At 47.9% G+C, this 14,054-nt stretch overlaps 1 protein-coding gene across 2 annotated transcripts in view; it reads left to right on the plus strand.

The window, feature by feature from the left end:
• vn (membrane-bound neuregulin protein vein) overlaps positions 1 to 14,054 on the plus strand; it is a 198,524-nt gene that overhangs the window by 136,191 nt on the left and 48,279 nt on the right. For both annotated transcript variants that reach the window (XR_011172800.1, XM_069110959.1), the window contains one exon: positions 553 to 695. Coding sequence is in view for 1 of the 2 variants with exons in the window: in XM_069110959.1 (XP_068967060.1) it covers positions 553 to 695 (143 nt within the window). In the remaining variant the exon portion in view is untranslated. The remainder of the gene's footprint in view (positions 1 to 552; positions 696 to 14,054) is intronic.

The following is a 14,054-nucleotide window of genomic DNA, read 5'->3' on the forward strand; positions in this document are numbered from 1 at the left end:
TAAAACAGAGGAGAAACGTGACGTGGGTAGAACACGTCGGGAACCGCATCGATCGTTATCGATATATTTGCGTTACGAGGGAATTTCGCCGGCAGTAATCCGCAGTGTTTGAAAAGTTATTAAATTTGCCGGCGTCTCGAGGGCAAGTTCGAAAGCTCCCCGGCAGAAGTTTCGGCTTCTTCATACGGAAAAACGAGTTTTCCCGGATAGAGAAGTCCAGAAATTTCAGACCGCTCTAAACCCCATGGAAGCTCGCAGGCAAGTGTATTTGGATCCTTGGGAGCGCAGGCAAAACTTCCTGTTTGCCCGAACTTTGCGGAATCTTCTCCCGGGACTCGAAGAAAGGTACGCGAGCTCGGTCCACGCCACCTCGATATTCGTGTACTTGTTGGAAAGATAATAAACGAACTAATCCGCTATCTGGCCGCGTTTCCATTGAATATTACGAGAGCAAACGATTATCGCAAATCCCCGTGTCGATGGCGTAAACTTTGCTTTTATATAGGCACAAGGTCTTGAAAGTCTAATGAATATCACGTTATCTGTTCGCAGGCGGAGATCGAAAGTGGTGATATCCTCCGCGAAACCCGAGGACAGCGGCAGATACGAGTGCGTAGCAGAGAGTACTTCCGGTCATCGAGCCTCACTCGCGGCCCAGCTTCTAGTCGCTCACGATACGAGAGTTTCGGAAACCAGTGAGTATCATCGATTCTTCCGTGTACGCGTACATATCGTACGGTTGCATCTTTGTAACAAACGAGAGGCTAACCGAGAATGGAGTATCTATTTATTCCGTGATACAAATCGATGTCTGTCTCTATCTATCTCATTAATAAAAATACTCCAGAAACACGATACTCTGGCGTCCTTAAAAACACGGCAGCTTCGTTATTCGAGCGTCGATCGTCGATACAAAAACGGGAGGAGGAACGTTCGCGAACAAAGAGAACGAGAGACGCGTTTTGTTCGATGCCGGCTGGATTTCCGGTGATCGATCGATCGATCGGCGAACACCTGCCGGCACATCACGGCACGCTTCAGTTTTCACTCGTTGTCGTCATAACTCCGATGGTGCGTGCACCCGCAGCGGAATCTCCATTGAATCCTCGAAAAAATAGAGGCGCGCGTTTTGTACGCGTAACGGGACGCGACTTCACGATACACTGCTCTGCAACCTGCGACATTTCGATGACCCTATTGTCGCCATGAAAATCATTCTTTTCCCTTCTTTTTTTCTTTTTTTCTTTTTTCATTCATGATCGCGTGACGTTCTGAAAGGGAATATCGCGCAATAAAAGGCGAATATAAAAACATCTTTCGATCCCTTTTGGGCTATGTCACGTAAGTTGAACGCGGTGCAAACGGAAATCATAAATGTACGATTGGAAAGGTGAGTAATTTTTCATTTATCTCGCAATGCGATGGAAGATATACGTATGAAAGGGAAGTGTAGGTAGAAAACTCGGTCAGGACGTCTGGAACGAAACGATAATCGATCGTCCACGGAGGATGCGAGTATCGGCTCACTGGCACGGTGGTATATCCTTTACGGTCGACGTCTCGCGTAAAGATGCGACCACCACGTTGTGCATAAACGTCTGAAACAGTTAGCATTGGCGCTTATCGATCGACAGCCGGCTAGACCTCGAGCAGAAGGCCACCGCGCGGAACCTTAGTTTATGGGTTTTCATAATACCTGCAACATTTGGTAGACGTTTTTCGCCAGGGTATTTATGCCAACTGAGAAATGCAGCCGTGGCGGTAACAGCTAGACCGGGAAAAACGCGAAGCTCGACCGCGGTGAAATTCGTACTGCAAACGCGTAACTCAGTTTACAGTGTGCTGTAATTTCCAGCACGATACGGGATCAATTCGAAGGAATTGCTGGTGTTGGTGCGAGAAATTCCTCGCCGAAAATACCGAACGTGAAGCGAAACGGACCGAGACCAGCGTACAAAGGATCGTTCGTACATATGGAATACTCGAAAGTTAGCTGTAGCACCGAAGAAACGATAATCGTTGAAAAATTGGTTAAATATCGAGACAGCAAGAGGAACGATATCGGGAATAGCGATGAAAGGAAAGATCCATTCCAGAAGTGGGCCGATAGACGTAGGTGATAAAGTTAGGATTAAGCACCTGATGCGATAATGCCCGCGCAGCCGGCGCTCGGTTCCAGCAAGGCGGGGAAAGCTTGCGGTTCACCGCCACCGAGGCACTGCGAGCTCGTATGACGGACAAAGGGCGACAATTACAACCCTGCCAGCCACGTCAGGGTTTCATATAGCTCTGAACTGCTGATGGCGGGTCAGCTGCCCGTTTTGGTGTACACTCGCGTACATTCGACCGGCTCGTAAATCCCACAACGATGGAACGTTGTCCTGATTCTCGCGGAATTTACCCGCATTTTCCCTCCACTACGCTTCGAGCAACGAAACGAGCGACGATACGAACGATCGAATCGACGTAAGGATCGATCGAAGGAAGCGATCGCGATCGTTTCGTCCCGAAGACGCCGGTGAACTCGATGGAAAGAACGTGCTCTGGCAAACAATCACTCGACACGTTTTCCTCGACCGGCCCTTTTATTCTTACGGTCGGTAGCACGCTCGAGGGCATTTCGACGACGCGCCGCGGCCGTGACTTCTGTTTCCTTACTGGTTAGCTGCTCGATTGCGGTAACAGATTGTGGTAATGTTTATAAGCCTAGAGTTACTCGAAAGAGCGAACAGCGCGCTAGCTAGACTGCAATAACATTTACCACAAACTTTTACTACGACTCGAATGTTCGTGCCCTACTCGTGGCCCGAGCGCTCTCTCCACTGCACAATGTTTTAACAATTGCCGTTGCAGTCGCAATGGCACGCTTTACTACTACGGAGGTGTAACTTGATACAATAACGCGCGCGTTCCGCGTCGTTTAGTCGGAAAGAGCCGACTCGCGCCAGCCATCGGTGTTGTAGCCGCAGATCGGCGAAATTGTGCATCGCAAGGCGTTCTCTATCTAACGAACCTCCAAGGAACCGTTGGAATTCCATCGTTTGCCTTGTTAGCTGTTCCGGTTTATCGATATCGCAGTTAGAAGCGTTGACGAGTTTCGAGCACTTGGAAAAACTCGTCGTCGTAGTCGTCGAGGGGACGAAATAAACGTTGCGGATCACACGTCGCCACGCGAATCGCGCAAAAGCCAAGGTTTCGTGCTTAAGTTCCGCGAGAGAAATCCTCGACCGGTCAAATACCCAGGGCGGAGGGTGAGCCGAGGCCAGAGGAAAGGAACGAGTTTCTTTTGCACGGTACGCGAATGCTCGCGTCAGCGTAGCCAGAAACCGTGAAATTGTAAAAACCAAGACAGCGGCCCGGGCAATTTATCCGCGCGTACGATTTCACCGACCACGAGAATCGGTGGAAGAAAGCGCGCTTTCGGCGTCGGACAAAGAGTCGTTTCCCGGTCCAGCCTCCGATATCCTCGAGAGCGGCCCTGAACGGCAGCGGATGTGGCTCGAACATCGATCGTTTCAAAGTTCTCGCTCGAGCGAGCAACGACGAAACGAGGAGAGTGGATGATCAACAGAGACGCGGCTAATGACCGTGGTTAAATACTGATACGCCAGATAACGATAACGGAGCGAAGCGGACGGAGGATCCGGTGCTGGAGAATCGCTCGAGTCCGTTTAATGCTTTCAGAGGCGAAGAGACAAGGAACAGAGGCAATTAGAAGGGGCGACGAAACGTCGAAATAGAAACAATTATGAGCGGAAGGTAAACTCCTTCTGCGTGGAGCATCGCGAACGCTACGGACAACGGCGATAGCCATCCACTGGCATGGTGCCGTGTTGACGCGGATATAAAGCTGATTGTTCCTAAGGAATTAATTAAACGCAGATTGATAGACACTGCGGCCTCGACCCACGTTACTACTATGCGGAGAACGTTACATCGATTAGGACAGCAGCCTCTTGGCTCACGATTCTCCTAAAATTTCTTCTCGTTTCTACGGGTTCTCTTAAAAGTTAAATTTTACGAGGTCGTAAGAAATCGCGAGTTTTCGCATCGAGGCAACGTGAACGCTTAAAAAACGAGACACGGGAGGAATATCGTTAGCGAATGTTGCAGGAAAGGCGCGATAAGCGCGGTGCAAAGCATTTCGCCGTGTAACGAATACGATCTCTCTCCGGGGGTCGTTACGCGCGACGTGGCTCGCGGCATTGTCTCGGCGTATAAGATGCGCGCTCTGCTGGAAACTCCAAAACTTGTCGCGCGCGATTTCTCGGGGCCTGTCTTCGCAACGACGAATAAACAACCGTCCTCGGTGGAATGGAGCGGCACACGCTCCGTCTGACTACACGTCGCTCATACCACTTACCCGTACTACTTGCCAGGTCTGACGGTATATTATGCACGTCACCGCAGCAAAGTTCGGCGCCATGTACGAAAGAAAAACGCAATACACATAGCGAAAGATCATCCTCCTACCACCTGGGATTTTCCGTCAACGATATTTCCAGCTACGGCAGAGCGAACCGTGCAACCTATCATTTTGCATTCTCTCGTGGTCGTTGACGCGGTCGTGGGAACCAAGTTGTCGAGGATAGTAAATCGTTGCGATAGGAATCGAGAGGCTGCATATAACGTTAAAACTCCCAACGAACGATCTATGACATCTTTCGCCCAATTGTTTTGCTAGAAAAATTCAAACATCCGTCTTTGTTGCGTCGGGCAACACTCTACCTAAACCAGGCCACACACCGCGGGCAAGATGGCAGCCAGATGTCTTCGGATCCTTACTGCGTACCCTCAATAGTCTCAAGTACCCTCCATAAATCTCAGGAATTTCCTAGTCGAGGTCCTTCAAACCGAACAGATATTCTTTCGCTGAATTCTTTCCTTAAGTTTATCGTCCACCACGGGTTGACACGAGACAGTTGCCTTTTCTCACGTATGAGGCCTCCCACTAGAAACTTTACTTCGAGGGCGGCTAGCATCCTTCCTCACCCACCACCATAGCAAATAACCAATTAACAACGAAGCCTATTTCCCTCACTCTCTTAGCCAAAATCGTCACTAACAAATCCGATGGTCCCGTGCGCTAGACACATCCATTCTTAGCTTTCCTCCGCCACAGCATCATCACCGAACTTCACTGATTTTCCATCATTCAAACAGTCAACATCCTTTGACCGGGTTTACACCCGTAGATTAGTACTTACTTATCTTATACATATGCACCAGCGTAACTATCTTCTTTACAAAGTTGTTGGAATAAACTGTGATTTATAACTTGTTATATCAGTGTCATATTTAATTAAACCACCTCTATTATCCTAATCGAAATAGGCGATCGATCATTTCGCGGCGTCGATTATCTAATCGTAACGGGAATTTACGACTCCCGTTGGCGTGCTTCCTCGCGATCGCGTCTCTCCGCGAGTGATTGAACAGTCTTAAAACGAACCTCGAGGAATTTCCCGACACCTCGTAATCGTCTGCGTGTTGTTCGGATGGATTAGACGCGCTGTCGGTTCGAAGCGACGCTTCCCGCAACTGACGACCCAGAAAGACATGAATAATATTATGCGATAACAGCAGTAGGAAGTCTGTTTAGCGAGTCTGCCTCGATGAGTATGGTCTACGCAACACTGGGAAACTCTGTCGCGAGAGAAATACGCCTCCCATCGTGACCGTTCGTCTCGACGAGCCCTTCGCGACCCTTCGTTTAAACTATCCGCATCTAGGCGGTAATTCGCATGATACAAACTTGGTCGAACTTGCCGAAACAGCCGTTGGTATCGCGAGTAATAATTGTCGAATGGTACTAGGTTGCTTCGTGTTTTATCCATGAAATAAAATGTTTTTGATTATTCGCACTTTTATCTTTATTTTATAATGCAATTCATATATCCAGTTCTTTGGATATAAGTGATAACATACTTAACCCTTTAACCTACAACTACGGGCATAACCCGTATTAGGTGATGTTGGAATACAACGATACTAATCGCATACGGATGAGGTGATTGATCGTACGGATTCTTTCCTTCGTTGTCCAGCTCTATCCCCACTAGTGCGTGTTCGTGAGATGTACCATGGCGGCTAGCACGTGCATGCTCTTTCGAGAATTCGGCGGAAGAAGCGTAAGGATATGGATGGAACATTCTCGATGGGCACGTCGAGAAGCTACTACTAGGTATGTAAATATGAAACCGGAATTTGCCTATAGATGGCCATAGCTGATAATGTAGTTATCACTAAACTGCGTCATTGATGCCAAAAGCTTTTGTTGACATCTCACAAACATTTTTGACTCAGAACAATACAAGTTTCATACAACAGCATAGTTTGTAATAGCGTTGAACATGACAAATTTTGTGCCTGGAAACTACGATTTGCGGACAGCATTGATTTTCTGTTACCATTTGAAGAAAACTGCTGCAGAATCGCATCGAATGCTTGTCGAAACTTACGGTGAGCATGCTCTTGGTAAATCACAGTGCTTTGAGTGGTTTAAAAAATTCAGAAGTGGCAATTTTGACGCGAGGAACGAAGAACGTGGAAGACCACCGAAAAAGACCACCGAGTTGTTAAAACCTGGCGAAACCGTTAATACTGAGCGCTACCGACAACAAATGATCGATTTGAATCGAGCTTTGCGTGAAAAACGACCAGAATATCAAAAAAGGCAACACAAAGCAATTTTGCTTCGTGATAATGCACCATCGCATACAGCAAAACCGATCAAGGAAACGATCGAAGCGTTCAGTTGGGAAATATTTTCGCACGCGGCTTACTCGCCAGACTTGGCTCCATCCGATTACTATTTATTTGCATCGATGGGACACGCACTTTCTGACCAGCATTTCACTTCTTACGAAAATGTACGAAAATGGCTCGATGACTGGTTTGCCACAAAAGAGCGACAGTTTTTTTGGCGTGGCATCCACCAATTGCCAGACAGGTGAGAAAAATGTATAGCTAGCGATGGGCAATACTTCGAATAAAATATTTTTAATCATTTTCATACAATAAACGTGTATTTTCTATACAAAAATTCCGGTTTCATATTTACATACCTGGTAGAAGGTTCTGTGGCACATGTGACGCCACACAGACACCCACACAGGTCACACTCATTACTGCATAGAGAGTGGGGTTCTAAACCTTTTCAAGGGCCATGGGTCACTAAGCAAGTCAGTCTGTGAATAACTAGCCAACTGTCTACATTCCACAGCACTTACTTATATTCACTGTAATAATTGTTTAATAAATATCACATTATATTATTTCAACACAAACATTGTGTCTTCCACAGATTATTAATCTTAATTCCAAGATTAAATTCTAACAGATGATCGGACATAGCCCGTATTAGGCGATCGGGTATAGCCCGTATTAGGTGATCGGGCATAGCCCGTATTAGGTGATCGGGCATAGCCCGTATTAGATGATCGGGCTTGGTGTCGAGCAAATTCGTATACGCGCGTCGTCCCGCTTCGATCTCGCGACACGTTCGTCTAAGCAAAACTCGAAGACTTGTCCGACAGAACGGGAAACCCGTTGGATTCTCGCCGCAACGAGATCGCGGCACGAAAGATTCGACGTGAGCGCGCTCGCTTTAGACGCCCGTTCCCAAAAAGAGGATGGAACATTTTGTGCAAAGGATCGGCAGAGAATCCGTGCAAGTGCGAGGCAACAGCGTCGAATTGTTGCTTAATCGCGAACTCGTTCCGCGAAGTGGCACTCCAACGAATTTCAATCGCATTCGTCGGCCAATTCCGAGCGTAATGCGATGCAGATGCAGAAACCGCGCGCGATTTAGCTCTCCGGCATAGACGCGAGAACGTGCATACATTCACCATCGTTACTACGTAACGTGCGGGACGTGGCGCGAAATTTCGTGCGCAGTCTGGGTCTCTACAATGGGAGTCGCGACCGAACGAATCGAATAGAATAGAGCTGTTTGGTGCGCGAAACAGCGCATGCATCCAACGCCATCATCAACCGCCTCTACGCCCAGTCTGTTTCCCTCTCGATATAAAGAACGATTCTTGAAACGTTTATGATCGTCTACGCGCAGCGCCGGTTTCCATTAGCCGTAAGGCGCAACGCGGGGATTCGACAACCTCTCCGTTTCTTCGGAAAGAAATACTCGTTCTCTTTGGAAGAACAAACAAGAAGTATTATGTAAAAGCTTGCAGTTACGAGAGCCGCTATCAGCAGCGAATATTCTCCGAAGGTGATGCTGCTTTTTGCTCGACCTCGTTTATATCGCGTTGCTAATTAGCTTCGACTGCGAAATAACAGTTTAATTATCGAGGGAGCTGCCGTTTTCTAACGAGCACCAAAGAAAAACGATTGATCGCTTATTTATCGCCATTTGGATGCCACGGAGGCTGCAAAGTTGTTTCGATTTTTCACAGTTTGGCTAACCATTTCGTAGCCCGGCAAGGTGCTACGCCTCTTCTTCGCCCTTTTGTCTCGCGAAATAGAAATTGCGACCCTGCGAGTTCCGCCGATCCGAGTCACGAGGCTCCGACGAATCGAATCGAAACCACCGCGAATGAAACGACGCGTAGACAGACGAATCATCAAATTGTATCTGCAGCACGCGCGCTAGATAAAAAAGACGGAACAACACGGAATCCTATTTGTTGATCGACTGTCGGAGAAAAGCGCGAGCCACTCGGTTGGCAATCCAATCGCAGGATCAAAAGGTTGATTCCGCGAAAGCCGTTTGATTTTCCACCGCGTCGTCGGTCAGCTAGTTGTTGCCTAGCGAGAAACGATAGAGCAACCGGCTGCGGCGTAGAGTACGGGCGTGTACGAGCTTTGAGCGAGCGGTAAAAGCATTAACTCGTCTCCCCAAGCGGGCACGATCGACGAGTTCTTTTTGCGAGCGAGCGATGTTCGCGCGATAACCGGCCACGACGTGTACGTCACCGGCTGCATCGAGAACGACGGGCTCCAGGCTTATAACGTATGGAATTTTATATGAAGCCAGACGCGCCAGATCGTGTTTCGCGTACCATAAGATCGTGTTCCGTGAGCTGCAGTTTGGCTGCGCCAGTTTGACGCTTTTCGCTATGATCGAGTCGAATTGAGATGTGCGAGATAAAAAGCAGCGGAGCTATCTATGTGTCGATACCGATCCAAATTTGCAAACTCTTCTGTACATGTCGCATGCTTTTCCAGGCTGGAAGACAGCTCTTACAGTCCTGTCAATTTACAACGCTATTTCGAAATAATTCACAACGAAAATAAAGATCGATCCCTTCTCTGCGATCACTTTGTCTTCGTACGTCATCGACGCGGTGTTCGTTCAAGTACGATCGAACAGCGAGTTCGTCGTGTATCGACAATGCCCTCAACGATGAAATCAACCGACAGAGCTTCGCCGGTGCTCGTAACAGCCTCGTACCTCGTAAAGGCAAGAAATAGGTTGTCGTACAAGAACCATACTGATAACTTAGTTTAGCTCTGACAAGTTTTTTCTTTTTTTTATTTCATCGTTCAGAAGCCATTGGTTACGAATTACCGAAAGCTATTGCGCTCGTGAATCTGTCTGACTACTGACGGACTTATTTCACTTGTCGAGTATCAGCCCGCGGCTACTCGGGCCATTTCGTCTTTGACTTGCTTGTACGTGAGAAATCTTGCTTTTATCGATCGAGTTATGGCGACCAGAGGGAAGCTTGGTATTTTTCATCGTTCCTGCGCGATGGGTTCGTTAACGAAGTACCATCGGCGTCCACGCTAATTTGCCATCCGAGGCGAATGAAAGTTGGAAAGGGTAGAAAAGATCCTTTCAAGGAACGTGGAATCTGTCTGACAAATATTGCCCGGCAGCGAATCGCATTTTCCAAGGAAAAAATGCGGAAAGTGAGTGAAAAGCTGGGACATTTCCGTAGGCTGTTCGTTAATTTACTTAGTGGGAAATTTGGCGCGAAACAAGGCTACGCAATAGCCAATGAAATCCTAGGAAAACTAATTACCGCTATGTTTATGCGAAAGCCTGTCGACCACGGAACATCGAGATATTTAATATTCTCCTGTCGAATCGACCGGCAACAGAATTCTCGAGCGCAATAATTGCGGAAAAATGCGACCGCGAATATCGATGAGCATTTATTGTCGGCAATTCCTTTCGTCGGGGCAGGCGGTCGTGCGTGTGCGTGCACCTATGTTCGATTGCCTGTGAAAATTTTATTTCGAAGCTCCATTCGATTTTCGGCCGTATCACCTCTAAAATAATTGTTCGTACGCATCGTTGATTAACATCCGATATTCCCGGGAATATCGACTACGCGATTGATTGGTTACAAGGCTTCGTTCCGCGAGAACTGCGATTCAATAGAGAAATCGAACCTGTAAGGTCCATTAGAAAATTCTTTGTGCGTCTCTTTGAACGACCCTCGAGTCGAGCACGCGATATTTACTTCGTACGCGCGATAAGGGTTGAAGCTGGCGACCCTGTTAGTACCGAACAACGCTGGCTGTTCGACACAGAATGGGGAAAAAAGTTGTAGCAGGAATACGATGCGTTCTGTTCCCGGCTGGCTCGGCTAAATGGGATAATGATAAGATATCGCGCGTACGCTTCGCGAGCCTTTCCCTTTCACGAGTGTGCGCGCATTTGAAATAAATTACGCTATACAATCGATGGTACATATACGCGCGCGCAAATATTACATCGCGCCTGTACAGAATGAAAATATAGTGTTTGATTAAACTGTCAGAGTTATCTCGATTTTTCGATCGACAAGAAACCTGCCTCCGCCTGTCGGTCTTTACCGTCGAAGACTAATGGCCGACCACCGACACGACACACAGTTTATTAATGTCACTCACGTGACGGACAAAAAAAAACGCATTACTAAATTACGCGTCGCGGAATAGACGGGTCACGAGCTGGGTTGTGCGTTGTTCAAAGTACCCGGCTCGATCGATAGAGAAAGACTTCCGACGCTTCTCCGTTTACGTGGCAACCGAATTAAGATGGAGCTGGATTATACTTTGTTGAACGTATGTTAGGCCTAATACGGTTGGAGAAAATTCGAAGCCTGAAACAGGGCACGTCTAGATTGCGCAGAACTCGCATTACCTTCGAGATATGTTGAATCTAGACTGTGCGCCGTGTAACGATAAGATAGGGTAGATTCAGGTTACTCGCAGCAGGACTGGAATAATAGAAGATCTAGGCTATGCAGGAACTTAAATTAGCTCGAAAACTAAAACACCTACGTTGTACCGAAATTAAAGAATCCCCGGAATTGTCTAATTATACTTGGTTAATTTAAAATTAGTGCCGGGCAGGCATAAAAGAAGCGACATTTTTTCCAATGGAGAACGGAGCGTACTTGGTCCGTGTTATACCTGGGATTTAGATTATTTCCTAGTTATTCCGCAGTAGAAGCGACCCGCGTTAGACCAGACGAGAGGCAAGCGAGAGGGATTCTCTCAGTGAAAACAAACCACGTAGATCGCGTTGAGTTTGCTATTTCTCGAAATTTACATCCGCGCGTTAGTCGGCGAGTAGGAGCCAACTTATCTAAAGGAATCCAGCCGGAGGCGGCGTCGGCCCAAATTTTCTTTTTTTCCTTTCGCGAAGCAGCAAGCGTCTGTAAAGCGGCGCTGCGGGGGAAAAGACATTCGCGGATCTTTGATCGCGAACGGACGCACGTAGAAAGATACACAGAAGAAGGCACGCACGGTTGAGTGCCTGGTTAGATACAGAGAGAAGTGCATTTTCCTGCAGTAACCCCAGGGACGGCACCTGGGGGTACAATCTTCCTTTTGCCTTTCGCACCGTAGCAGTGCGACGCGCCGCGGCGATGTCTAGCGACGAAGCAATCCGTGCAAAAAGATAGAAACACGCGTCACGTGAGAATTTTGCGCGGCTGCACACGTTGCCAAGGCTTGCGTCACTCTCGATCGTCGCATCCTACGAGCCCTGTGCATACCGGAATTACCCGAGGGGCACTCCGCCTTCGTGAATGTCGCCGATACGAGCCAGTCGACCGATTTCTCATCGCGACGACGACAGCGCGCTTTCGCTGCAACAGTCCTATGGGTGGAACGCGAACGTCACGTATCTGTTTCGAATCTACACAGCATCCAATGTCCGTGGTGGTCGATACGATGTTCGTTCAATCTGATTATAATATCGTTTGGAACGAGATAGGAAACTCTGTTTCGCGTTGATGAACGAAACACAAGCGAGGAAAGCATAATCCATTTATTAGCCGCTAGAACGAAGGTCATTGGGGGAGTGGTCATGCGTCGATGACTATGAAAGGTTTTCTGAAACAGCGAACAGAGAGTCGGACGAAACACGATTAAATCGGTTTCGCGCGATAGGTGCCGTTCGCGGATTGATTGCAGGATCAATTTTAATCACTTCCGCACGACGTGTATACCGCGACGAGTTACACATTCTAATGCGTTCCCTATTAATTTGAGAGTAGCCATTAGTTGCTCGTCCCGGTGTATCGTGCCGACTATCTATCACCCTACCCGGCAATATTGTCAGAATTCAATAAAGCAAACGAGCTGTTGATTCAATACTCGCCAGCTATTGTCGTTGGGAGAGCGCGATTGGATTCACTCGATCACGATGATCAAACTTCCAAAACGTTGAGTAGCTCCGCGATGTACGTGCCCGACGAATGGGGTGGTTAATCAAAGAATGCGAGATATCGTCTTGCGAAAAATCAAATCGCCGGTTCGCGACATGCGACTTAATTGACGTAAAAAGAAATTCACCGTATGGGTGGAATACCGGAACAGCGACGAATTAGCAAGCAATCTGTCTGTTCAACGGGGACACGAAACGAAAAGTAAGTCGCCAAAGAGTGGCAGCCGAAAAAAGAACGAATAAACGAAAGAAAGAAGTGGCGGTGTAACGGTAACTTTTGAAATTTACAACTAGCGAGGTAGATTTGCGACTTTGATCAATCTTCGAAATCGTTCCACCTACGACTGTCGTATGAAAAGAATAATCAAAGGTTGTTCGTGAATCTCGTAAAAGCTAACTGTCTAGAACAAACGGAAAGGAAATCAGGCTGACGTGCGCGAGACCGGAACCTCCACTGTTCCACCGTGTGATTCCGAGGAGGAGACAACGTTGAAGCAACGTTCCAGATTACGTTCCACCGGCGGAGGGTCTTTTGACATCAACCGACTCGGTTCTTGACACACATCTCGGTGTCGTTAACAATATATCGCCAGCTTGCGCGTCCCAAAGTTACACGCCGCAATTCACGCAGAGCGAAAACGCGGACGGCTGATGATATTCCGACGGCCGATATCACAAAAAGAAAATCGTGGAAGAGCGAAATGGAAATAGACGCAGAGCAGCATAGGAAGGTGAGTTCGTTTGCGGAAAAAATGGCTGACGAAACAAGGCCGAGGCGGGTTGTCCTTAAGCGTACAATCGCGTGCATCCCCACGCCGATTCCGTTGGCAGGTGCACCCGGCGCTGCTGTCCTACGTTAGCGCATTCATCGGCAAAATGTCGTTTCTCATCGCGTAGTTACATCGTTAAATGAATTCGCGAAAGAATTCGTACAGCACGGCAGCCGCTCCATTGTTTCCCGTCCCTTTGAATTCCGCAGCACGGTACGATTTTCCTCCCGTTTCTTATTCTCCGCGCTCGCTCTCGCCTACGTTTCCCTCTGCTTCGTCTTTGACCGTGTTTCCCGCATCGCGAGTGCTAGCAGCGTTCATTGCGCGAAAACGTTGGCTCGTTGTCGAAAAGAATTCGTCCAACGGAACACGCTCGTATCGTTCCACTTTGGTTAAATGGCTTCCGAGGAACGAAATAACTGGAGAAATAAAGTAAAGTTACTTATCTGAAACGGTCGATCAATTTCTTTCGGTTGTCGCGCGAATTGAGATGTCGCGTAACGACCCTTGGCGACCGTGTCGTCAAAGCGAATTAACCGGAGGGCATTACTTTCGACGAAAACGAGCGAGGCTAATGGAAGACAAACAACCGAGCCACCCTGAGCAAGCTTCGCGCGCAGCTCCACTTTGTTTGCGAGCAAAGTACGAGAAAAACG

Source organism: Bombus flavifrons, chromosome 4 (genome assembly GCF_040668555.2).
Source record: "Bombus flavifrons isolate JBK064 chromosome 4, iyBomFlav1_principal, whole genome shotgun sequence".
Lineage (NCBI taxonomy): Eukaryota > Metazoa > Arthropoda > Insecta > Hymenoptera > Apidae > Bombus > Bombus flavifrons.